The 27013-nt window shown below is 39.2% G+C and overlaps 1 protein-coding gene across 3 annotated transcripts; it reads right to left on the bottom strand.

Annotated features, from left to right (window-relative positions):
- Positions 1-1114: 1114 nt before the first annotated feature.
- On the bottom strand, positions 1115-26374 carry LOC140186849 (inhibitor of nuclear factor kappa-B kinase-interacting protein-like). 3 transcript variants are annotated; one of them, XM_072241512.1, is made up of 3 exons: positions 26042-26374; positions 20731-20848; positions 1115-2088 (listed from the first exon to the last, which is right to left on the bottom strand). In XM_072241512.1, the coding sequence occupies exons 1-3, from the start codon at positions 26227-26229 to the stop codon at positions 1330-1332; spliced, it is 1065 nt and encodes a 354-aa protein (XP_072097613.1). In that variant the 5' UTR covers positions 26230-26374; the 3' UTR covers positions 1115-1329. The 3 variants fall into 3 exon arrangements, with proteins under 3 accessions (XP_072097613.1, XP_072097612.1, XP_072097614.1); XM_072241511.1 differs by lacking the exon at positions 26042-26374 and adding an exon at positions 25316-25686; XM_072241513.1 differs by lacking the exons at positions 1115-2088; positions 26042-26374 and adding exons at positions 10712-12437; positions 25316-25812.
- Between the last annotated feature and the right edge of the window lie 639 nt (positions 26375-27013).

Genomic DNA, 27013 nt, shown 5'->3' with positions numbered 1-27013 from the left:
GGGTAGGGGGTTAAAATTACTGGAAGTCGGTGAAATCAATGTTCATGCCATCAGATTGGAGGCTTCACAGATGGAATATAAAGTGTTGCTCCTCCAACCTGAGAGTGGCCTCATCTTGTCAGTAAAGGAGGCCATGGACCGACATGTCAGAATGGTTTTGGAACTAAAATGGTTAGCCATAGGGAAATCCTGCTTGCTGCGGACATCAAACTCTTTTACTGTATCTTCTCCCCACAGTTTTAATGCTAATGCTAATATTATTTCTTTAACACAACTAAACCTTTTTTGTTAGAACAACAGAAAGAGAAGATTCAGGAATATAGAGGAATTTCAGTCAGAGTTTGAGGAGATTTGGTGTGTCACCAAATACACTAACAAACTATTCTAAGTGGTTGCATCACCATTTGGTATGGAGAGGTCACTGCAGAAAATTGTCAACTCAGCCAGCACCATCGGGGGCACTAGCCTTCCCAGTATTGAGGACGCCTTGAAAGGGTGATGCCTCAAAAAACCAACGTCCATCATTAAGGACCACATCATGCAGGTTATGATTTTCTCATTGCTACCATTAAGGTACATGAGCCTGAAGACACACACACAACATTTTACGAATATCTTCTCCATCTCAGCTATCAGATTTTGGAATGGACAATGAACCCATGCACACCACCTCACTATTATCTTTTACTCTCTGTCTCTCTTTGCACTATTATTTAATTATATATATATACACACACACACACACACTCACACTCATATTCACACACACACATTTATATACTGTATTTCTTATTGTAAATTACAGCTTTTTAAATTGTAAAGAATTGCATTGTACTGCTGCCACAAAACAAAATTTCATGACATATGCCAGTGATATTAAACTCGATTCTGAGTCTGATTGTGAATTTTTATGCTAGTACCTCATGGTTTAGTTTTAAGGCCATGGTTTTTATGATGCCACAACACATGTGTAAGTTCTAAATCAAATGTCAAAATATACTTGCTAAAAATGCTTAATTATCACCAAATAATAATCTAGGATAAACAAATTGATAGTATAAAATAATATATTTTAAAGAAACATAATTTATTCAGAAATGTATCCATACGAATATCAATGTCTGTAACTTTCTGAAGGCATGTTACATACTAATAGTTTTCTCTGAGATTTTTATCATTATACATTAACGTGGTAGAAAATGAACCAAATCTGCCAGATATCAGTATATTTTCAGTAATAAAAGAAAAACAAAAAGCTTTGTCAATAATGCAAACTACAGACAAGTTCAGGTAATTCTGTAACTTAGCCTCCTGCTATAAAAAATACAATCATTGACCCATAGCAGTAATCTGACTTCGTCGATCTTTTGCCGCCTGATTTTCATTTGAATTTGCAGTGCAGTTAGCTATTTCTTTTCTCAAGTTGGCGATTTCCTCATTTCTTTCCTGTAAATCAGAAGAAATTTGACCAATTCTTCCAATGAGATCATTCACTTGTGGTTCTAGGAGGGAGAAATCCTTCTTTAAATTGAAAACTTTAGGTTTCAGATCATTGGCAAACATAATTGCTTTCAGAAGTTTGGCTCGACTATTTTCCAAACTAAAAAGTCTGTTGGACAGTTTATCATCTTCCGCTTTTAATTCAGTCAACTTCTTCTGCAGAAACCCCATTTTGTCCGTATTTCCAGAGACCAAGTTCTTCAGTTGTGTGACTCTTTCAACACTTGTTGCAATTAAGTCCCCAATGTTGTGGATGGCTGTCTTCTCTACACTTGTCACTTTGCTTTCCAATTCATGCAAAGAACCTTTCAGTGAACTAATATCCGAATCCAGACCAGATATTCGGCGAATATCAGTCCTGATACCCGAGAGTTTTGTGGTGACATCATTTGATATTTGAACTGTACTCTTTTCTATCCTTTCTATGGTATCAGAAAGAGAAACTAATTTCTCGTCCAACTCATTTCTCTTCTCAGTGACAGTGGCCGACCAAATCTTCATTTTTGTCATCTCCATCTGCAGGTTTTCAACTTGTTTTAGCAGGGAATGGTCTTTCAGTTTGTCCGTAACTTCTTGTGCACTTTCACACTACAGATAGAGAAGCAAGCCATTTCAGTAGCAAAAATTAAATTTAAAAATCACTAACTTAGAAGTATTTTTCTTTTATGTAAACACTAAGAATATACACCACCATGTCTCTCAGAAACATTCTTGTGTTCAAATACGTGGTATTATTATTTTCACAACACCAACAATCATTCTTGCCACATAGTTCCCATATACAATAATAAAATAAGATAAATAATTAATTAGTTTATTGCTGGATTAATGCATAACCATATTCAGGGAACACCTCAGATAATCAGTCTGTAACTTCACCTGGTGGATGGCATCTGACCTCAAGGACATAATTGACAATGCAGCACCAGTACTGTACATACTCAGGTCTAAGGAGAAAGGGCTAAATGATTCATAGCTTCTACTTATATAAATGGTCTATAGCTAGCAAATAATTAATTAACAAAATACATTACAATCTGTAGTTACCTTTGTGGGTTGAGCCATATTAATTATGGAAATACCAATACAAGCATATTTTTGAACAGGATTTTAAAGCATATATTTGTTCAAATGTATGTAAAAATATAAATGCAGTGGGGAAAAAAATCACAAAATTCTAAACAAACAATTTTCCATTCTTATCTATATTTTAGGTAGTTTTAAGTCACAATGAAAACCTGTTTTAGGTCATAATATTCCTAGGTTACAGAATGTCAGCAAACTTCACCTGGAGGAAGTTTCCCATTCAAATGGATAAATGCTCCTGTTTTAGTTAAAACTGGGGTTGCTAATGATTTCATTTGAACAGTTCAGATTCTTTGTGACTCCAAGTTGATTGTCTTGTCTCCTGCAACCTGCTGGTAGTTAGTAGAGGACAAAAGTGCGGAGAGGGTCTATGTGAGAGAGAGTGAGAGTGAGAGAAGGAGAGAGTGAGTGAGACTGAGGGAGAGAGAGAGAGAGAAATAAGAATGTAGCATGACTACTACCACCATTGACTTTGAAGGCAGAAAGTAAGAAAGCGAGAGAAAGAACTACTAATACAGAGAGCAAATTCTGAAAAATGTTGGGATGTGGTTGAGCTGAAACTGCAAAGTATGGCAGTTTGGAAAGAGACACTCAGCTCAAAGACAGTAGGGCTAAATGACAGAAGCTGCATTCAACTTATATAAATAGGATACTGTTAACAAAAAAAACAAATTATGTTGAATCATGTTTTGTTATTCTTTACCCTTTGTAGTAAAGAATTATAACTCAGAGAATAAATCACATTGATTTTTCATTTAAATAATTGTATAACATATAATTATTTAAACAATTCTACCACTATTTAGAAATGGAAAAATTGAAAACACTCCTACAGTGTCCCACTGGTAATTGGGCATATCAACATAGTTTTTAACCAGAATTTTCAGTGAACTATCAGTTTCCACCTCCGTGATTTCAATGTGAAATTCCAAGTTATTAGTCAAACAGGCTAGGATTTTTAGTTGATGTACCAGGGCTAAGGGGGCAAAACATCAATGAGTGGTGGTCCCCTGCAGCTGACTTAAGGGCACTGCTGGAGGTGTGGCAGGCAGCAATGCCAAGCTGGAAACATCTTCCTGTAAATCTCACTGAAAAAATAAATTTAAAAAAAAATTGAACTTTGAGTAGGAGTAAGCTCTGTGTAGGAGCTGAAAATGAGAACATTCTGCTTTCAATCTGAATCATCTTTGTCATTTATGGAACTATCGTCTAGTCACTAAATGACAAAATGGGCCAAGAATCCCCAGCACAAGAGGTAGGAGAAGAAAAACCCCAAATATTCGTAAGTTGGAATTCTGAATGTATCGTGAAAGAAAGCTCAAATTGTGAAAAGGAAGTCAATGTGTAAAGGGAAAATATTTGCAGTGTTACAGAGGAAAGAGCTGTTGAAGGGACTCCTAAATTCTCCAAACAACCTAAAGCCAGCGTGACCTCAGTTGGCTGATAAACCTCATCCTGTGCTTTAAGGTATTATTTTGCCTATAATAATGTCATAAAAATGAATGTAAGGGACTATCAGAAAGCTGCTTCAGTAGATGCTAACCTTTAGTCATTTTAAGGAACGGAAGTGATCCATTACTTGGCCGCGAAAAGTAAACTTATATAAATTTACAACATTAACATTACTGTCACGCCCTTCTAGAGGATATGACATATTACACATGGCTATTAAATTGAAGAACTCTATACATCCAAGCACAACATTTGAATCCCAAATCAAGGAATAAAATAGAGCTCATGTGCACCAGTTTGGATTCCTGACCATTTTCCTTACCAGGGCAAACTAAAAACCCAATAAAATTGAAAAACCTTTGAATTTAGATTCTGTTTCATGTTATATCATTCAGTATCAGATGTGGCCTCTGAATCAGATGGCTCTCCACTGTATGAAGAGAGTTTGAGATAATACTCTTGGGATGAATCATGAAACCAAACCCCTGCCTACTCCAATGAAAGAAACGTTTCACGGCATTAATTCAAGGAGATTTTCTCTGTGAGCTCTTGTCAACAATAATCCCTCAGTTAAAATTGGCCATTATCGCATTAAGGTCTGTGGCAAGCCTGCTGGGGAAAACTGAATGCTGCATACAACAAAGATTAGATTTCCATTGTACTTCCTTCAGCATCATTTAATTCCTCTGCCTTTCATGCACCAGTGACTGTCTCCTGATTCCATCCCTCCGCTCCCCCACCTGGCTCCAGCTGTCCATCATCTCCCTCCTCACCTGGTTCCAGCTACTGTCTGCAGGCCTCTGCCTCGCCACTTCCTCTCTCCTCTTTATCTCCGGTCTACACTCTCAGTCCAGATGCAGGGTGCTTGTTTTCGCTCTTGATTCTAGTCTGCAGACTCACATGTCCTTTTTCCAAAATCTATTTGCAGATGTGTTTTGTCTATTTAATTAATATTTTTTTTCTCAGAATGCTTACAAATGCACAGAATGCAATTTTCTGACCATAGATGAGAAATCTACAGCTGCCTAGACAACTCACCATCAGTACTTAACTCCAAGTTAGTTTATAGGATTTACAAATGAAAATTAACTTTACGTTAATCTTGGAGCTCCAAAGAATATACCTGGTGATAACATAAATATAGAAACACCGAAATTTTATTTATCACTCACAAGTGTCTATTTCAGTTGATATTTAGTTAAAGTTAATGGAAAACAGGCATCAAGTCAAATCTATTTTCTGTTTAAATTTAGTCAATGCATCTTAATGGAAAATAGATTTTCATTGTTATACCTGTTCTGTTTTCTAACTTCACAACACTAAACTAATTCAAACAAAAACACAGGAGTCCAAAATGCAGGTGTAACTTCAAATTTACTTTAAGCAAGTCGTGCATGTATCACACGGTAGTATGATGATGTATGCAATTCACATATTTTTATACTGTATACAACCCATAATTAATTAGTTAAACCAACAAGAATGCTTAATCAAATAATATATTTATCAACAAGAATACTCAAATATTACTGAAATATTAAATACACAATACTTGTGTTGTACATAAACATATTAATGCAGATAATTGAAGTAATCTAGAAATATCCACTGACTCAAACATAACTTTGCAGTTTTTATTTAAACTATCACATTTTCTATAATATTTTCCCTCTCAATATATACATGATGGTTTAGGGAAGATTTCTTTTACTCCAAGCTGTCTCATTGTAACGTAGTTGATTGTTGAAATGGCAGTTTGTAGGTTAATTAGGAACTGCTTACAACTGTGGTAATAATTCTGCAGGATTGTGCTAAACTTGTGCATTATACGGAGCAAGTCCAGTAATGAATTAATAATAATCTTGATGTCAAGCCACAGTGGAAATTTAGTAGTCAGGATCTGCACTTTTATTTTTAGTTTACAGGCACTGAAATCCAGTGTATAATGCCAAAGCATAATTTTCACCTCTCCTCCTTTGCTTTGGTTCAGTTCCAGATCAACGAACTGCTATGCTGATTGTATCTATAGCCCTGTATTTACTTGTGAAGGTGACCAAATGCAACAATAAAAACTGAATATTAATTCTAGCTTGCAAACATTAACAATTATATTTAATACTGGATTTCAATTAGCACGCTGGCAACTGTGATTTCACAGTAATAAATTTACCAATTTCTTAGAAACTAAAAATTTAAGAGAAATTGTCTTGTGTTAGGGACTCTACAGGCAAGATTTTTCAATATCAAGTTTATAATAGTTACAGACAAATCTTTTCATGGGTCATACAGTGCAGTAGCAAAGCCATGCCATTAAAAGGGTGTTTAAAAGCATGGTATTAAGGATGAACCTCTCTAAAACAGGCAATATCATTTATAGACTAAATAGCCCATTCTGAATAAATAATTAGTCATAGTCATAATCATACTTTATTGATCCCAGGGGAAATTGTTTTTTGTTACAGTTGCACTATAAATAACTAAATAGTAATAAAACCATAAATAATTAAATAGTAATATGTAAATTATACCAGGAAATAAGTCCAGGACCAGCCTATTGGCTCAGGGTGTCTCAGGGAGTTGTAAACTTTGATGGCCACAGGCAGGAATGACTTCCTATGACACTCTGTGTTGCATCTCGGTGGAATGAGTCTCTGGCTGAATGTACTCCTGTGCCCAACCAGTCCATTATGTAGTGGATGGGAGACATTGTCCAAGATGGCAGGCAACTTGGACAGCATCCTCTTTTCAGACACCACCGTCAGAGTCCAGTTCCATCCCCACAACATCACTGGCCTTACGAATGAGTTTGTTGATTCTGTTGGTGTCTGCTACCCTTAGCCTGCTACCCCAGCACACAACAGCAAACATGATTGCACTGGCCACAACAGACTCGTAGAACATCCTCAGCATCGTCCGGCAGATGTTAAAGGACCTCAGTCTCCTCAGAAAATAGAAACGGCTAATTATAGCGGCATCAGTCATCACTAATAAGGCCATAAATATTGCTCTAGAGCACAACCTGGATAAATCTATATTTAGACATTTATAGTGGAGATGTAAAAGCTGGAAGTACTCTGCAGGTGAGTCTACACCTGTAGGAAGAGAAACAGGTTTAACTTTTCAGGTTGAGCACCCTTCATCAGAATTTTAGCACTCTCTGCTTTCTGTAGCAGAGATCACTCCCTCTGTGATTCCCTTGTCCATTCAGCCCTCCCTACTCTTCCCCCTCCTGGCTACTAACCCTTCAAGCGGCAGCAGTGCAGTACCTGCCCGTTCACCTGCTCCCTCACTTCATCTCTGAACCTGCGGGTGTCAGCCACTGTACACAGTCCTCCCGATGTGACTTCCTCTACATTGGTGAGACCCGACATAGATTGGGGGACAGTTTTGTCAAGCACCTCATCTCCATCCATAAAATGCAGGAGTACCATTTTAATTCCTATCTCCATTCCTATGCTGACATGTCAGTCCATGGCCTGCCCTTCTGCCACTACCAGGCCATTCTCAGGGCGGAGGAGCAACACTTCACATTTTGTCTAGGTAACCTCCAACCTGATGGGAATAAATATTGATTTCTCCAACTTCATGTACTTTTTTTCACTCTCCCCCTTTCCCTCTTCTTCAATTCCCCCCTCTGGCATCTTACATTTTCTCCTCACCTGCTATCACCTCCCCCGGTACCCCTCCTTCTCTTTCTCCCATGATCTACTCTCCTGTCAGATTCTTTCTTCTCCAGCCCTTTACCATTTCCAAATATTATTCCCAGATTCTTATTTCACCCCTCCCCCTCCCCCTCCCCACCCACCTGGCTTCCCTTTTCCCTTTCTGACCTGTCTCCTTCCCCTACCCCACCTTCTTATTCTGACATCACCCCGCTTCCTTCCCAGTTCTTGTGAAGGGTCTCAGCCCAAAATGTTGACCGTTTATTCATTTCCATGGATGCTACCTGACCTGTCCACTTCCACCAGCATTTTGTGGGTGTTGCTCTGGAATTTCAGCCTCTGTAGATTTTTTAAAAATTTACACTGATTTGGATGCAAGTTTTTTTACTAAATAAACCAAGTAATTTGTACCATCACAAATTATTACTATGAAATCTGTTCAACTATTGTTCACGCTGCCTATATTTCAAAATGATATTAATCCATTCAGGCAGATGGGAGTCAGCAGCCGTGGTTGGCAGCTCATCAAGGAGAAGGAAAACTCTGATCTCAAACCTCCATTGCCTTGTGGCTACACCCGCTCATGGGGAAGGCTTTGGGAATAAAACCAAAGGAAAAGTCTGGGGCTGCAGTCCCTAAGGAAGTCCAACATTGAGTTCAACGCTGCCTGACAACTTCTGCAGTGCTGCCGGTGCCAAAGTGTATCGGTCTCTGCTGTTCCTTCGGATTCATCAGCTGTGTGGAGAAGGAGAGCCTGTGGCATGGGCAACAGCTTGCTCTCCATATTGTACTGCATGGGTTTGCACATTGTGTTCTGGAGACAGCTAGGGTGCAATATCCATGTTTGACCATGACCAGCGGAGGGCCTCAAAAAACATTATTCCAGTTCAACTTTTTAAAAAACTTTACTTGGTGAAATTAGCTCGTGACAACAACTTTACTTTGTGATTATTTAGAAGATCTCTCACACTGGCATGAAGAATGTCACCATATTATTGTAATGCCAGTATAAATAGCAATGGGGAGAGGGAGTTTAGGGGGCAGAAACACAACAGACAATTCTATACTGACTCTGTAATGTACCCAGACAATAAAGAAAGTTTTCTATGTGTTTTCTCCAGGATTTCTTACTGATTTATGCCATTAAAAAAAACATTGCCTGTCATGTCGATCTAATTATTTTTATTATATTGATAATGCAAAGTAAATTAATACACACATTTTTTAAGAAAGAAAGGTTGGACAGAAATGACAAAACCAGAGTGCAACAAAGTGATCAATTGCAAGTAATATACCTGCTGTATTTTTGGTTCATTACCAATGTTTATGAAATCCGGCGTTAAGATTACTAAGTTGTTTCCTTAATTTAAATGGACAATTAAAAAATTAATCATTTCTAATTCAAAATTAGTTGAGTGTGAGGCATGCCGAATCATTGATCCATGATCTTTTACAAAGACAGAAAGAAATTTAACAGTTTTTTCAGTGAAAAATCTTAGTCACTTACTCAAGGGTTAAATTCTTTTTATTCAATATAAAAGAAATATCAAGGAATATTCAGCATGTTACAAAGGGCCAGAGTGTGGAAGATTCACCAACTCAGGTCAATGACTAAATCCATTGTGTTTAAAAGCACATTTTTTCAGATATCCAAGGGCTACAATTTTCTTTCTTAATCGGTTACAGAGTAAATATTACCCAAAATATCATTATTATGATAAAACCTGTTTAGCACCTTCCATTTCAAAGAGAAACTAATCTATGAGGGATTTAAGAAATTTGAGATTTTTATTTTTTTTTATCAATACTGGAAATGTTCCAATTGAATATAGGTGAAGAATCTATCAAATCCAGTTTCATCCATGGCAGATCTCTGTTTTTCAATGTCACAAAAAATCATGGTTGCAGGTCGAGATATACAAAAACAAGATACTGTTGATGTTGGAAATCTTAAATAAATCCAGAAAATGCTGGAGATGAATCAGCAATTAAAGCAGAATCTCCAAGGCAAGAAAAGCATTAACCCTTCAAATCAGTGATCTTCTATCTGAACAGAAGGCAAGCTTCACATGGCAGAAAAAATGGGGAGCAAGTGGAGACCTAAAGGGTAAGTCTGACATAACATAAAGAACTGAACAATAAAACAAATGAGAGTGGAAGGTAAGAGTGTTGTCTTAAGTTTCCAGGGATACATAAGTGCAGCAATTACCATATCTCTAAAAGTAAAACATCTGAAATCCCAATTATGTGAAATTATTGTAATTGATATTAAGCCCCAGAATGCTGAAAAGCACATGATTTGAAGAGGATAGGAGGCTGGTAAAGTCAGAAAAAGCTTGGAGCAGAGAACAGTACAGGGCCTTCAACCCATCATGTCGTGTCAATATATTAACTTATTCAAAGATTAATCTGACGCAGGGATTCCCAATTGGTTAATGTTAGGGGCCTATGGCATATAAAAAAGGTAGCATACTCCTGGCCAAAACTTTCCTCCCATATAGCCTTCCATTTTTCTTTCATCCACGTGCCTCAATTAGAGTCTCTTAGATAAAGGAGTGTAAAGGAATGAGATAAAAATTTAAAGTTTATTGATCAGATTCTTGCACATGTACTCCTTTTGATTACACTCATCACTATCCAAACTTTCTCTACCTTAAGACTCCACCTAGTTCTATCTGCCTCCCACCTTATTTCCCCTTACCTGCATTTACCTGTCACCCACCTTCGTGTCCCCCAACTTCACCTCTTCTCTCTCCCATTTGCCTTTGCCTGCCCATCAACCTTCACTGCTTCTTGATCTGACTTTCACCTATTAACCTGTCTCACACCTTTCCCTTTCCTCTTTACACTATTTTCCCGCTCCACCCTCAGTCCTGCTGCAGGGTCTCGAACCACTGATGCTGCTCGTCCTCCTGAGGGAATGTGTCGTGTGAAAGCTTGCAATTTCAAGTGAGTTATGAGTTAAAAAGGCATATAACATTGAAATGGAAGAACATTATCACTGATACTGATCAAAGTTCAAAGCACATTTATTATCAAAATGTGTATACATTATACAACCTTGAGATTTGTCTCCTTACAGGCAGCCACAAAACAAAGTAGCCCAAAAGAACCCATAAAAAAGGAGCCAATGTGCAGAGAGAAAAATCAAATCATACAAACAATAAAAATAAGCAAATAGCATTCAGAACAAAAGTGAGTCCGTAGACATGAAGCCCAGAGCAGGCCACAGTTTCAGCCTCAGTTCAGCGCAGAGCTGAGTAAACGTCACTGAGCAGCAAGCAGAACCCCAGCCCGACCCTCACCTCTGGTCCCAACAACCTGCCTTTTCAATCCACCTGGCCTGGCATTTAAATCGTCCGAATACCAGGTCATTCCTCACACTTTTCAATGTGTGTGAAAGCAGTTTTGTTAACTACTTGTGTGGAGCAGCTAACACTTAAAGTGAAACAACAAGTGGCCTAAAGTGCACCACAAGGATGTGTTAATCATAGCAGTTCTGACTCACTGCAGCCATCCGTCCATTATTATATGCAACATGCCTTTCGCATTCTTTCCCCAAAACAAACTTTTCTGTAAATAAGCAGGTCTGATAGATAGCAACTGCGGAAAGTGAAGCAGTCAACCATTCATGTCCATAATCTTCAACCGTAATGTTTCTCAATCAAAATGCTAAAATAATTCAAAACCTTAATGACCGCATGATCTTTAATCAGGGGTTCAAAGACAATGAACAGCAATACTGTCTCCTGTTGATTATTTGCAGAAGTTGGGTGCAATCTTCATTTGTACTATAAGCAAACATGGAATATAATGTAGTTCATCTTGTGGAAAACAGGAATAGTTTGTCCTTTCAGTTATCAGCAGATGATGTCTATCTAACAGCACATAGCAAAGATGATTGAGTTTGTATTAATAGAATATCGCTTTCCTGCTCAAAGTGCAACATTAAATTTAACTGTGGAATGATTCTTCTTTCTCACATCTTGTTACATTCCATGACAGAATCCTTCACAGCATTATTGAGCTTTAAGAAGCAGAGTCAGACTGCAATACTTCCAGTTCTTTTTTCATATCTAGTATCTCAGTTATGACTTTTAGCATATTGTCTTCCAAATTAAACATCTGAACGGTCATGTCATCCATTTTCTTTTCTGTGGTTATAAGGTCTCTGGACACCTTGAGGACAGAGTGGACACCATTATCAATTATTGGAAGTGCTTTTTCGCATTCCTTAAACTTTGCTTCAAATTCAGTCAGTTTTTCCATGAACTCCATATCCTTTGAGATCAAATTCCTCTGTTGATCAGCTAGGCCCTCGATACTCTTTGTATTCCAGCTTGCTTGTTTGTCCAGGCCACCCAAATCTTCTTCCTCTTGTTCTTTGATTGCTCTTGTATTTCCCAAAGTACTAACTTCTAATTCTTCCATCTTTTCCTTGAGTTCTTTCATGCCTTGTTCGACAGTATTAATTTCCAATTTAATGTTATTGTGCATGTTCTTTGACTCTGACTTCAGGTTTGCAATCTCGCTGTTTATTTCATTTAAGCTTTGTTTCCATGTATCTGAAATATTTTGGAAGTTTTTGTTGACATTCTGCATTTTTCTTGCTAATGTCTGTTCTTTATTTTGTAAACTATTCATACTGCCACGCAGCTCTGACATCTCCTGTTCAAAGAAAGTCAGGACCGAACTAGATGACAGGGCTTTCTGCAGGACTTCTTCTGATAATTCCAGCTGCATCCACAACACAAAACAAGTGCAAATCTGCTTAATCATCCATACAAGTTTGGCCAACATCACTCTCAAATAATTAGTAAGTGCATGTATAGTCAATCTCCATGTCACTATTTCAAAAAGAAAATTATTTTTAAAGTGATATCTGTTAAGAAATTCACTGAGGTTCATGAATTTTAAGAATAAATTAGGAGTCAGAAATGCAGAATTGTCTTATCGCCATATTTCAGGTGAACAACAGTCTTTTGATGTCTAAGATAGGCAAACTACTTCTCTCCAGCAACTACCCTCAGGTAGACGCTAGGACAATTGGATGAGGGGCAATAGCAACTCAGTTATGTTGGCACGTGGCCAAGTAGTTAAGGCGTTCCTCTAGTGATTTGAAGGTTGCTAGTTTGAGCCTTGGCTGAGGCAGCATGTGTGTCCTTGAGCAAGGCACTTAACCACACATTGCTCTGCGACAACACCGGTGCCAAGCTGTATGGGTCCTAATGCCCTTCCCTTGGACAACATCGGTGGCGTGAAGAGGGGAGACTTGCAGCATGGGCAACTGCCGGTCTTCCATACAACCTTGCCTAGGCCTGCGCCAAAGGGGCAAATCCACGGTCTCATGTGAATAACGGATGCCTATATATGTGCAAGTAGGTAAGTGAACAGTTCTTGAGCTTTTCATAGTAGCTTCAAGCAATACACAATCAATAAATGTACACACTAAAAAGAATGAGCACATTTTTAGTGCCGAAAATTTTTAAATGGATGAACATTAGTGGTGAGAATAGGCCATACAGTCCCTTGAACTTGCTCTGTTCTTCAACAAGATCATGACCATTTTCCTTTCCTGTTCTTATATCACTTGATTCTATTAAATCCAGAATTTTTTAAATCACTGTTTTGCATGCTATCAATGACTGGGTCATCTAAAGAGTTACCATGTTTAACTGAAGAAATTTCCCTTCATTTTGGTCCCACATGACCCACCCCTTATTTTGGGATTGTGACCCGATGTTCTAGACCTCTCAGCAGGGGCAATACACTCCCCACAAATACTCTAAGGAGGAGATCACTTCTCATTCTTCTATCTTCAAAAGAACAGAAGCCTCATCTACTGAATTTCCCTCATATGACAGACCTGCCACCCCAGAAAACAGTCTGCTGATTCTTCACTGGACTATCTCTAAAACAGGGGCTCTCAACTTGAGGTCCACAGACCCTTCAGGGAATGGTAAAGGTCCATGGCATAAAAAAGTTGGGAACCCTTGATCTAAAACAAGCTCTTCTTAAAAGGTAAAAAGTAAAAAGTTTGACACAATTATTAGGGAGTGGTTTCCCTAAATGCCCTAGATAATTGTACTCTTTACTCTTATACTCAAATCCACTAGCACCATACCAGTTTGCCTTTTTTCAATAATCTGCTCTGTCTGTATTTCAGTTTTCAATGACTTCTGTACAAAGACACACAGCTCCCTTTGAACATCATCTTATCAGCATGATACCAACGTGTAGGTAACACATTCTACTCCAAGTTGTTATGTATTCATTTAATAAGTCACCACACGATTTTTGAAGCAGTGATCTATAGAATAAAGACTGCAATGCTGACAAAATCTCTATAAGTCTACAACAAGAAGTAATCCAAGGGAAAGCTATAACAGAGTGCTGTTGTCCACAGAAGTTTGCTGACCTACTATTTTGGAGGAAAAAAAATCATACAATTTTGCATAAATAAATACTATTGCAAAATCATTTTATTTGTCTGTTCACTGGTGAGGTGACAATTTATTTATTTATCTATCTATCTATTTACTGAGATACAGGGAGGAGTAGGCCCTTCTGGCCTTCGAGCCACGCCACCCAGCAATCCCCCAATTTAATCCTAGCCTAATCCCGGGACAATTTGCAATGACCAACCGGTGTGTCTTTGGACTGTGGTTGGAAACTGGAGCGGTTACAAACTCCTTACAGGCAGTGGCAGGAATTGAACCCTGGTCGTCTGCACTGTAAAGTGTTGTGCACTACACTGCCATGCCCCCATCCACTTATTGTCCATCCATTACCAACCCAAGCAAAAGAGCTTCTTCAGCCATTTTATAATCAACAACATACTCAAATCTGTCTGAAGTTACATGTACGCAGACCAAATAGATTTCCGTCCCTGAATGATATGAGTGAACTATATGAGTTTACTGACTATAATCTGTGGAATTTTCTTGTTATTGAAATAAACCTTTTTCTTTAATTAAATTCCAAAGGTGCCATAGTCATCTATATTAATATGAGCTACTGGAAAATTATCTTTAGGACATGGCCAAAAGAACATGAAGAAAATCTCGGCTTGCAGCATAAGAAAACCAGCAATAACATGTTTGTTTCATGGAAATACTGTAAAAGAAAACAAAATTGTACAGCAACACAGATAAAATGCTGGAGGTACTCGGTAGGTCAATCAGCATCTACAGAAATTAATAAACAGTCGACATGTTGGGCCAACACCCTTCATCATGACTGGAAAGGAAGGGGGAAGATGCCAGAATAAAAAGTTGGAGAGAGGGGAAGGAGGGCAAGCTAGATCGTAACACACACAAAATGCTGGAGGAACTCAGCAGGTCAGGTAGCATCTATGGAAAAGAGTACACAGTTGACGTTTCAGGCCGAGACTCTTCATCAGGACTGGAAAAAAGAAGAGAAGTTAGTTGATAGGCAAAGTAGAGCTCTGGATGCAGAGGCTCATGGGCTGGTAAATGATGACAACAGGAGCTCTGTCCCTATTAAGGCATCAGGAAGCGCAAATGGAGTAGATGCAGGTGAGGGCAGCATGAATGGTAGAGAAAGAACAACCCTGTTCTTTGAAGGAGGAAGATATCTCTGTTGTCCTGGAAAGGAAAACTTCACCCTGGGAACAGATGTGGCGGAGACTAAGTAACTGAGAAAAGGGCTGGGCATTTTTACAGGAGACAGGGTGGGAAGAGGTATAGTCAAGGTAGCCATGGTAATTGGTAGGTTAATAAAATATATTTGTAGACAGTTTATCTCCAGAGATGGAGAGCGGGAGATCTAGATAGGGGAGTGAGGTATCATAAACAGACCAAGTGGATTTAAGGGCAGGGTGGAAGTTAGAGGCAAAGTAGATGAAATTGACAAGGTCAGCATGGGTGCATGAAGCAGCACCAATAGAGTTGTCAACGTAGCACAGAAAGAGATGGGGAGCATTACCAGGGAAGGCTTAGGACATGGACTATTGCCCACAGCCAAAGAAAAGGCAGACATGGACCCATGTGGATGCCCATGGCTACCCTTGAGTTTAGAAAAAATAGGTGGAGCCGAAGGAGAAATTTGAGGGTGAGAACCAGTTCCGCCAAATGAAAGAGGGTGGTGGTGGAGGGGAACTGTTGGGTCTTTTGTCGAGAAAGAAGCAGAGAGGTTTAGGCCTTCTTGGTGTGGGATAGAGGTGCATAGAGACTGGAGATCCATGGTAAAAACTGAATAGTTGTTTTTGGTTGTTTAAGGTTAAATCAGAGTACTTAAAAAATGATTATATTATAAAGAATCCAGCAAAAGTCATAACTACAGTTGAAAACCTGCAGAGAGAAAGAATTATATCAGACTATAATGATCAAAGCAAGCATAGTGACCCACAGAGTTGAAACTTTTCTCAAACAGAGATTATTGTTTAAATTATGACACTTAAACACTTCACAGGGAAATTAGGAAGGTTACAAGAAGGCATGAGGTTGTTCTGGCAAACAAGGTGAAGGAGACACCCAAGGGCTTCTACAGACATATTAAAAGCAGAAAGGATAGCAAGGGACAAACTGGACAATTTATAGATCAGCATGGTCTATGCATGGAACTGAAAGAGATGGGGAAGTTCCTAAATATTAGAATTTTTTACTCAGAAGATGGTCACAGGGTCTATAGAACTAAGGCATAAGGGTAGAGTTCATGACCATACCGAGATTACAGAAGAGGATGTGCTTGCTGTGTTGAGGCAAATTAGGGTGCATAGGTCCCCTTGGACCTTGAGGGAGGCTAGTGCAGAAACTGCAGAGGCCCTGGCAGAGGTAACGTAGGGTGGCATGGTAGCGTAGTGGTTAGCACAACGCTTTACCAGGTTACCAGTGACCCAGGTTCAATTCCCGCACTGCCTGTGAGGAATTTGTATACTGTCCTTGTGACTGTGTGGGTTTTCTGCAGATGCTCCAGTTTTCTCCACAGTCCAAACACATACTGGTTGCTCGGTTAATTGGTCATTGTAAATTGCCCCATGATTAGGCGAGGGTTAAATCGGGGGTTGCTGGGCGGTGCAGTTCAAGAGGGCGAAAGGGCCCACTCTGTGCTGTATCTCAATAAATAAATAGAGAAGGTATTTGAAACATCCTGAGCCAAGTTGAGGTGCGAGCAAACCAGGGGATAGACAATGTTCTGTTGTTCAAGAAAGGGCTCTAAGAAGAAACCAGAAAATTATAGACCAATGAGCCTAACATAGTGGATAAATTATTGGAAGATATTTTAAGGAACAACATATATAGGGCCCAGTTAGGGATAGTCAACATGGCTTTGTACATGGTACATCATGTCTAGCCAATTGTGCCATTTTTTTTTAAGGAGGTTACCAAGAAAATTGATGAAGGAAAGGCAGTATACATTGTCTGCGTGGACCTTAGAAGGACCTTTGACAAAGTCCCACATGGGAGGCTGATCCAGAAGGTTCAGTCACTTGGCATTGAGGATGAAGCAGTAAAGTGGATCCAACATTGGCTTAGTCTTATTGGGAGAAGTCAGATTCTGGTAGTAGACAGTTGCCTCTCTGATGGAGGTTTACGACTAGTGGTATGCTGCAGGGCTTGGTGCCATGTTATCCATATTAATAATTTGGATGATAATGTGGTAAACTGGATAAACTAATGCGTGATAACACCGAAATTGAGGGTGTGGAGGACATCGAAGAAGGCTATCAGAACTTGCAGCGGGATCTGGATTACCTTGAAAAATGGCCTGAAAAATGGCAGATGGACTTTAATGCAGACAAACTGTAATGTACTTTGAGAGGACAAACCAGGGTATGCCTTGCAGAGTGATTCTAGGATATGAACATGGAAATATGGAGTGGCATCACAGGCAGATAGGGTGATAAAGAGATCTTTTGGCACATTGGCCTTCATAAAGCAGAGCACTGAGTACAAAAGTTAGGATGTTGTGTTGAAGTTGTATAAAACCTTGGTGAGGCCAAATTTGGAGTATTGTGTGCAATTCTGGTCACCTACCAAAGAAAGATATCAATAAAATTGAAAGACTATAGAGAAAATTTACAAGGATGTTGTCGGGACTTGAGGACCTGAGTTATAGGGAAAAATTGAATTGCTTAAGACTTTATTCCCTGGAACAAGTGAAAGAGAATGAGGGGAGATTTGATAGAGGTATAAAAAAATTAAGTGGGGTACAGTATAGATGGGGTAAATGCAAGCTTTTCCACCGATGTTGGGTGAAACTGGAACTAAAGCTAATAGGTTAAGATTGAAAGGTGAAATATTTGAGGGGAACACAAGGGGAATCTTCTTCACTCAGAGGGTGGCTCAAGAGTGGAATGAGCAACATTTAAGAGAAGCTTGGATAAGTACATGGAAAGAAGAGAGATGGAGGGCTATGGTAGACGTGTGTGGCAGAGTAACAGTGCAGCACAGACTAGATGGACCAAAAGGCCTGTTTCTGTGCTGTGGTACGCTATGCCTTTATATTTATTCTGACCCGAAGGCCAAGCAAAGTACAGTACAGGCAAATTTATTACAACAGCTCAAGTACAGAAGCAAAGATTTTTCTTTCATGGAGCATGGGGTTGAGTGTAGCTCTTCAGATCTATATTGCAGGGAACTTCTTTAAAAGTCCCCCAACTGACTTCTGTAACTTCAGTTGAAATCCCATTACTTGTCTGGACCAGCAGATCTGGCAAATTACAGAAACTATTAAAAACAAATCCACACATATACTTACTATTAACGAAGAAAGGTAACACATACCAAATACTATATCTAGCTATCATAGCAGTAATCAGAGATTATTCCAGAAATCCAGCTGTGCACAAAAACTTCAAAGCATTTCATTCCACTGGAGGGTATCTTGACAAAAGATAGTAGATCACTGAGAGAGTAAAAGATTTCCTTTGACTCTTTGTTGGTAGCAAAATTCCAAACAGGTTTTTCACTTGTATTCCATCGAGCAGAAAAAAATATTACTTTCATTATGCCTACATCCAAGGAAGGGATTTGCTACCTTGACCAATTATGGAACAATTTTAAAGTGCAAAATTAATAATGCTGAAGCAAATCTGGACAGATCGTTTATAACACGGCTGATGAAAAGACTTGACTGCTTCAGCACACTTATGACCTTTCAGAACCATCAGAGGCTTCTGATATAAATTGCCAATTATAAAGGTAACATAAATTAATAAAAATACCCATCAAAAATCTCTGCTCACCTCAGACTTGTGCAACAGACCATAATCGAAAGCAGATAATATTATAATAAGGACCTCCTCGGCAATGAAATGAGAGAAATTTATCAGTAGCATCTCTGCCAGTTTCATAACATACTATTTATAGTTGAGTCAAAAAACATGCAGAAATGACATATTTACATAATTTTCCCACTAATGGTTTTGCAAAAGGACCATTAGAAAGCTTAGATAATGACAGCAGAAACCACACATTTAAAGATTACAGAAGTGCCTAAGAAACTGCAAAGGAACTCAGAAATCTGCTGTTAAAAGGACAAAGATGGTGCCTGACAATGTAAACTTTAATCTTAAATTCTCTATTTTAATATTACAAACGTAAATCAATACCTTTGCTTACTTTGAAAATTATCCATGATGATTTTGGAAATGTATCTAGAGTTGCTCATGAGTTAAATCAGTGCTGATGGGACCAAGAGCTCTATGCTGTATACAGCTGATTTGAAATACAGCACAGCCTTATCAAAACTGAATGCGCTCTTGTACAAAACGTGTTCATCTTTTCCTGCACTAAGAAATCAAAACATCCATCTGCTTTGGCACTACAAATAACTTCCTCACCCTTTGGGTAAGCTATATACTGTGCACTGTGTAACCCCAAACTATGCAATAGTTTTACAAATATTATTAATCAAGCTTAATATGCATTAAATATGCCACTTAAAATTAACTTGCATGCAAATTGTATTTCATGCCATTAGAACACCGAGGGAAGATTCAAGTTTGACAGATCTGTTACCCATGGAAACTCAAATCAAATCTCATAGGTTGAGTGCCTTAAAATATTTCTGGGATGTAGATGTGTTAACGTGCAAGCTTACTCCTAAAATATTCTAATATAATATAAAATAGTCATAAGAAAGATGCTCATGAAAACAAAATAAAGTGACATTTTAAAAAAACGATAAAACTGTTGCTTATAATTTTAAAATGTGCAATATACAAGATATTATCTCATTCCTTAAGAATATTACTAAACTTCACTTGCCCCATCATTGAACTGTTCCCACAACTGATGGACTCACTTTCAAGGACTCTTCATCAAATGTTTTTTGATATTTATTTATTATTATTACTTTTTTTCTTTTCTATTTGTAGTTTATCTTTTGCACACTGGTTGCCCACCCCGTTGGGTGCAGTCTTTCAATGATTCAATTATGGTTATTGGATTTGCTGAGTATGCCCGCATGAAAATGAATATCAGGATTGTATTTGGTGACATATATGTACTTTGTTAATATATTTACTTTGAACTTTGATCTGGGACAAGACATCTAAATAAAAGCTGTGTCCATAGCTTTTAGTAACACCTAAGTGCTTAATTTGTAGGTTTCAGTATTGGATTATTAAACTATTTTCTTGATTTCTTCTGTGAATGAGGGCAACTCTGGCATGACCACATTCACTGGCCAACCCCAAATAGCCCTAAACAACAATGGACAATTTCATCAATATTTTAATAAACAAACAGGCAGCAATAATTATCAAGTGCGGACTGCTGAATTGAGGTCAGGAGATTATCTTCTCCTAATGAAACCAAATTACCAACTATAATGATAAGTTTCTGATTTTAGCTCACAAATTTATCTTTATTGAATTCAATTGCAAATTACATCAGGACCTGATATAATGATTTGTTGGTTCCCAGAATTCTGCCCATTGTAGTTGTGTACCAAAAATGGTTACTGTATTTTATCCGAAACATAAACAATTTTATCATGCTATTTACTGAAACATACATTTTTTCAGATTTTCTTTATTGCAAGGTACCTTCATTACATCTACCTTTTTTGAAACTTTGCTAACTTCATCTTCCAAGGCCTGGGTAACTTGAAGTTTCGTATAGAGTTGCTGGTACTTCTGCTCCAGATCAGCAAAGTTAGCTGACTGCTGAAACATAACCCTGCAAAAAAGAAACTTGGCATTTACTGCATGATCCTGCATCGGTAACTTCTAGATCAGGGGTTCCCAACTTCTTTTATGCCAGGTTGGGAACCATACTAGATAACAATGGTATAAGCACATAGGAGATCAGATCTTCAAAAGTTCTAAGTTTCAACTAAAAGTTTCTCAGAAGTACCATTTTGAAAGAAACAGAAACACATAGCCACCAAGTTTTATATTTCTCTGCAGCTGTTGAATATCTGCACTTTAAGTGGAAAAGCATCTGCACTGATTTTGCACATCTGACTGTACATACGAGTATACAAGATAATTATGTATATAATCTTAGCGTTTGGGCAATACCCTCCCACATTTCGCTTCCTTATTGCTTGTACGTAGCGATGGAGATGCAGCGTAAAGATTTTTACTCCCTCATGTGAGATGAACGTAAGAAATAAAATGCTAACTCTAATTCTAAAACGATGCCAAAATTTCCGATAATTTATCCAGGCAAATGCCAGCAAGGTTAGGACTTCTGTAATGTGTAGTCAAGTGTGGAAATTCCAAACTAGAGAAAGTTTCTGGAACCTAACATTTCAATACACTTCACTGCTGATCTCCCATAAGAATTTGACCATCAGGCTCTTGAACAAAGGCAATCACTACATCTTACTTTAGAGATGTTCCCGCAAATGATTATCTAACTTTAAGGACTTGTTATCTTGCTATTTCATGTTCTTGTTATTTATTACTATTTACTTATATTTGCATTTGCACAGTTGCTGTCTTCTGCACGCTAGTTGATCTCTCATTGATCGTGTTAAAATCACTATTCTATAGATTTGCTGAGTATGTCCTCAGGAAATTGAATCTCAGGTTTGTATATGGTGACCTATATGTACTTTGATAATAAAATGTACGTTGAACTTTATTAGTGTTTAATCCCGTAGCTCAATCTACTGAAAGGGAAGCTGTGTGTAACACCTGTGTAGCACCGGTCTTATCGCGTGTGACTAGTTGCTGCACTCTTTGAGAAAATCAAATTATACTAGGTGCCAGTAGGTATCGAAAGGAGGCAGTGAATAGAAACCACACATTTCTAGAGATAAGACTTGTTTATAAGGAGAAAAACAAATATGTACAAGATACGTACATGAGCAAGAACAGTTCAATATTCCAACATTCTGTTTAGGTTCCAAATCTTAGATATCAAACCAAAACTAATTCCTTTTTAAATAGAATCAGTGAGATTCCTTAGAATAAACCTTTGTTACTCCAATTTCTCTAACTAATTCGATCTAGTGTTATTCCCTATTTAAAGGCTTATAGATTAACCTTTCCCTTTTTTACTTATCTCTAGTTAGTTAGAAAACCAAATATAATTCCTATTCTCAAGTATTATAGTAACTTCAGTTTCAGTTCCAGGCAGTATATCTACAAGTTTAAATTCAAATTCAAAAATTACATATACACAGTTTAACTCCTTTCATGACAATTCTCTAACATCACAACTTATAACAAAGTAAATTTCATCAGTAACTTATCAAAGTCTTTACAAAAATAATCAGTTCTTTCAGAAAATCAAATTCGGATTCTTTGAATGAAAATAACTTATACATCCAACCGTATTATATTCTCTGCATCAGTACACATTTTGTTCCCGTGCTGGTTCATCAAATCTTGGGTAGCTCACCACCTTCTTTCTTAGTTCATTGGAATGAAATAGTTTATCATCCACAGCAAGTCAGTTCACAACCTTGTACAAAAACGGTATGATTTTACAGAACTAATTCCCGACTACATGGTAAGGATCTTGGATACTTGTCTCTGCTGATATTGTCTCGTTAAAGCTGCTGTGTGTTATAGCCATAGCTTCAATAAATCTTTTATCGCTATTGTCTCTCCTCCAGATGTTTCACCCTGAGGGTTTCAAGTTAGTAGGGTAAAGATACTCACTACTAATCCCACTCTTAACAGTTCATGTCTTCAGCTCTAATCGTTGCTGTTTCTCTCCTTGTCTGTGACTGCGTCAGCCACGCCTCCTCTCGCACAGCGCATTTTTTTTCAAATTCTCTTCTTTTAAAATCAGTAAACCTCGTTTTCATCCCTCCACAAGTGGAACTTTCTAACTTTACATCTTTGGGTTCAATTAACCAGGGTTACATGTGGATAGGAGGCAGAGTGAGTGGCAAATCATGTGCCAGGGTTCATGATCCCAATGATCTCAGTTGGGATTGTAGGGTCACGAGGATTGAAGGGCAAGGGAAAATTTAATTACCTACTTTAAATTATTTCAATTTTGTTTAAAGTCAATTTTATGTGTTATCAGCTGATTTTACTTCACTTTTTAAAATGTTAATGTTTCCATTTGTCAGAATGATTCAGAAATCCTGATAGTTCAGACAACCAGAAAGGATGAAGGTAAGGCATAGTGTTCAGGGATCTTCTTTGAATAGGGCTTCTGTGGTCCACTACCTAAGATCTTGTTGCTGTTTGAGCATTACTAAAGTCCAGGGTGCTTCTGACCAACAGGGCTGAGCCTCTACATCTGACCAGAGAAGTTCAGACAAGGGATGACCATGTTATAGCAGGCACATGGGATTAAGATCTGCCATAATGGCAGGAAAAAAAACTTTCCATTGCCCTTGCAGATCTGGAACTGTTATATTTGAGCTTGTGATGGAAAGCACCTCAAGGATCATAGTTACACAGCACAATGACTGTCTCTTCTATACTGCTCAACAAGCAACATCAGCAATAAATTCCTGATGCAGGCTATCGACCTAAACTATAGCGAATATCTTTCTGGCCCACTGAACTCCTCCAGGAGATTGTCTGCTGCTCCATACTATAGCATCTGCACTCAAATCATATTTTTCCCAAATTCCCATTACCTCCCATGGACTCTCACCAACATACTAAATGGCCAATTTAACCCACCAACCTGCATCTCTTTGGGACAAGAGAGGAAACATATGCAGTCAGAGGGAGAATATGCAAACTCCACACAGCCAGCACCAGGTCAGAATTGACCCTTGGTCTCAGAAAATGTGACACAAGAGATTCAGCAGATGCAGAAATCTAGAACACCACACACAAAATGCCGGAAGAATTCAGCAGGTCAGGCTGCATCTATGGAGTGGAATAAACAGTCAAGATAGGGTCCCATAGTGCAATTTCATTAGTCCATTTCCTTCCAGCGATGCTGCCTGGAAAGAAAAGCCTCATCCTGGGAACATTTAGAGCAGAGACAAAGCAAATGAGAAAAAGGAATAGCATTTTTACAGGAGACAGGGTGGGAAGAGTTCCTCTAACATTCTGTGAGATAGCCACTGTACTATCTGCTGCCACAGAAGATTGTCGCAACAATATGTTGGTTACAAATCGACTTCAATACAAGTACACTTTAGACAAAGGAAAAACCTGTCAAAAGACTTCATCAGTAATTCAGATTTAATTAAACTGTTTATTTTCAATTAACAATCTATCCAATCACTCATTGCCCTAACATTAAAAGGTCACTGGAATCAGGCATCAGGCATCAAAGTTCCATTTTTGCTGATGGGTTGATAATGTAATAGCAAGTGGCAAATCACAAACATGAGAAAATCTGCAGACACTGGAGATCTAATCAACACACACAAAGTGCTGGAGGAACTCAGCAGGGCAGGCAGCATCTATGGAAAAGAGTAAACAGTCATCATTTCAGACTGAGACCCTTTGTCAGGGCTGGAAAAGAAAGATGAGAAGTCAGTGTAAGAACATGGAGGGAGGGGAGGAAGAAGTACAAGGTGGTAGGTGATAGGTGAAATTGGAACTGGTAAAGTGCTGGAAAATTGACTGGTGCCAGAGATAAAGGACAGGAGAAGGGGGAATCTGACAGGAGATTGTGGAAGAAAGGGAAGGGAGAGGAGCACCAGATGGAGGCGATGGGCAGATGAGGAAATAAGGTGAGAGAGGGAAGTGGTGAAGAGGAATGAGGGGAGCAATTACCCTAAGTTCGAGAAATCAATGTTCATACCATCAGGTTGGAGGCTACCCAGATGGAATATAATGTGTTGCTCCTCCAACTTGAGAGTGGACTCAATGCGGCAGGTGAGGAGACCATGGACCGCTGCGATTAGGCCACACTCAGATTGGAGGAGCAACACCTTGTATTCCGTCTGGGTAGCCTCCAACCTGATGACATGAACATCAATGTCTTGACCTTCAGATAATTGTCCCCTTCTCCTTCACCATTCCCCATTTCCCTCTCTCATCTTATCTCCTTACCTGCCCAACACCTCCCTCTGGTGCTTCTTCCCCTTCCCTTTCTTCCATGGTCTTCTACCCTCTCCTATCAGATTCCCTCTTCTGCAGCCCGGGATCTCTTTCACCAGTCAGATTCCCAGCTCTTTACTTCACCCCACCCCCCTTCCGGTTTCACCCATCACCTACCACCTCGAACTACCTCTTCCTCTAGCCCCCGCCATGTTCTCATTCCGACCTTTTTTTTCTCGTCCTGATGCAGCGTCTCCGCCCGAAACGTCCACTGTTTCCTCTTTTCCATAGATGCCGCCTGGTCTGCCTGAGTTCCTCCAGCATTTTGTGTCTGTTGCTTTGATTTTCAGCATCTGCAGATTTTCTCTTGCTCCCGAGACACTCGTAAACCATATTCCCGAGTCTATTTAAAATAAAACTACGCCGATCCATGACGTTGAGCGAACAGAGAAACGCTGACAGCAGCGGAGTGTAGGGAGCTCCACGGGTCACAATGCCCGCATTGTTCCCTCGTATAACGGACGGGAAACGGAGTAACTACGTCTCCGGGGCTCACTGGAATGAGTGCGGTTGGTGCTCCCCAGCAGCGTCCCACCCTCTCCAGCAGCCTCCCACCAGCTCCCAGCAGCCAGTTCTCGGCGCCAGTAAAACTTTTCCGTCAGGGGAGCTGCCAAAATAAAACTCCGATTTAGATTTGCATTCCGTGACTCGGCAAAGTGACCGAAACAGACTCCATACGCAAAGAAACGCACGGAGAATTTTAAATAATTTTGGATCAACAGAAAACCACAGAGCCTTCATCTCATTAAAACATTAAAATGTTTGACTTCGTGCAAAACGAAACTTTCTCGTTCTTCTATCTATTGGATCAAGTCATTCCCCTTCCCCCTCCCGAAATTGTTGGGGGGAAACATCCTATAAATGGGGACAACTAATCCGTCCGTCCACTCACCCTGCGAGCGCCGCGCTGGCAAATAGCGAGAGCAGACACAGGGCGCTCCTCACGTCTATCGTCCGGCTGTCCTCCCTGCCCGGCCCAGTGTCGGATTCCGGCTCCTCTTTCGCATCTTGCTCCCTCGCTGAATCGTCTTGCTTGCTGCCACCCGCGGCTTTCCTCCTGTGCTTGAGCTCACTCAACATTTTGTTGTCAATTTTCACCCCGAGGACTCGTCCCTCTCCCGGCAGCAGAAAGGCGCTCGAATTTCTCCCTACACCCAACTCCGGAGCTGTGAGCGAAGAGGGGACCTCTAGCGCTCATGCCAATCCGCCGTCGAACAAAAAAGATCTTTATTCTGTTTAAATGTACAGTTCCCTTTGAGCATCTCTGAAGAGTATATCGCACAAGACCTGTGATACCGCATTGAGCGTATAACCCCGTACACGATCAACAGGATGCCTCAACCTCCCTTGTGTTAATGGTAAATTCCAACAGGTAGCGTCGATGTGCGAGCTTTCACTCAGAACTGGACTGGTGGGGGTGTAGGGAAAAGAGACTACAGTAACAGTATATTCAAAAGCAACACAAGTCACCAAGTGTTGGTTGGATTTCCAGCATCTGCAGATTGTCTTGTCTTTGTGCATATTTATAAATCCGCTCTCACTTTTTTTTAGATTATGAAGACACGCAGTCCTCTTTTATTGTCATTTAGTAATGCATGCATTAAGAAATGATACAATATTTCCTTTTGGTGTGATATCACAGAAACACAGGACAGACCAAGACTGAAAAAACTAACAAAACCACATAATTATAACATATAGTTACAACAGTGCAACAATACCACAACTTGATGAAGAACAGTCCATGAGCACAGTAAAAAGTTCAAAGTCTCTCAAATGTCCCACATCTCGCGCAGATGGGAGAAGGAAGAAAAACTCTCCATGCCATGCCCGACCACAGTCCGACTCGGAGTCATCCCAAAAC

Source organism: Mobula birostris, chromosome 23 (assembly GCF_030028105.1).
Source record: "Mobula birostris isolate sMobBir1 chromosome 23, sMobBir1.hap1, whole genome shotgun sequence".
Lineage (NCBI taxonomy): Eukaryota > Metazoa > Chordata > Chondrichthyes > Myliobatiformes > Myliobatidae > Mobula > Mobula birostris.
This window is presented reverse-complemented; position numbering and strand designations above follow the sequence as displayed.

Coding starts and splice junctions, on each gene's coding strand:
- LOC140186849 (XM_072241511.1), bottom strand. CDS start 25,521: ATGGATCGGCGTAGTTTTATTTTAAATAGACTCGGGAATATGGTTTAC. Junction 20,849..25,315: donor ATCAGGACGAGAAAAAAAAG/GTCGGAATGAGA, acceptor TCTTTTTTGCAG/GGTTATGTTTCAGCAGTCAG. Junction 2,089..20,730: donor TTAGCAAAGTTTCAAAAAAG/GTAGATGTAATG, acceptor CTCTATCTGTAG/TGTGAAAGTGCACAAGAAGT.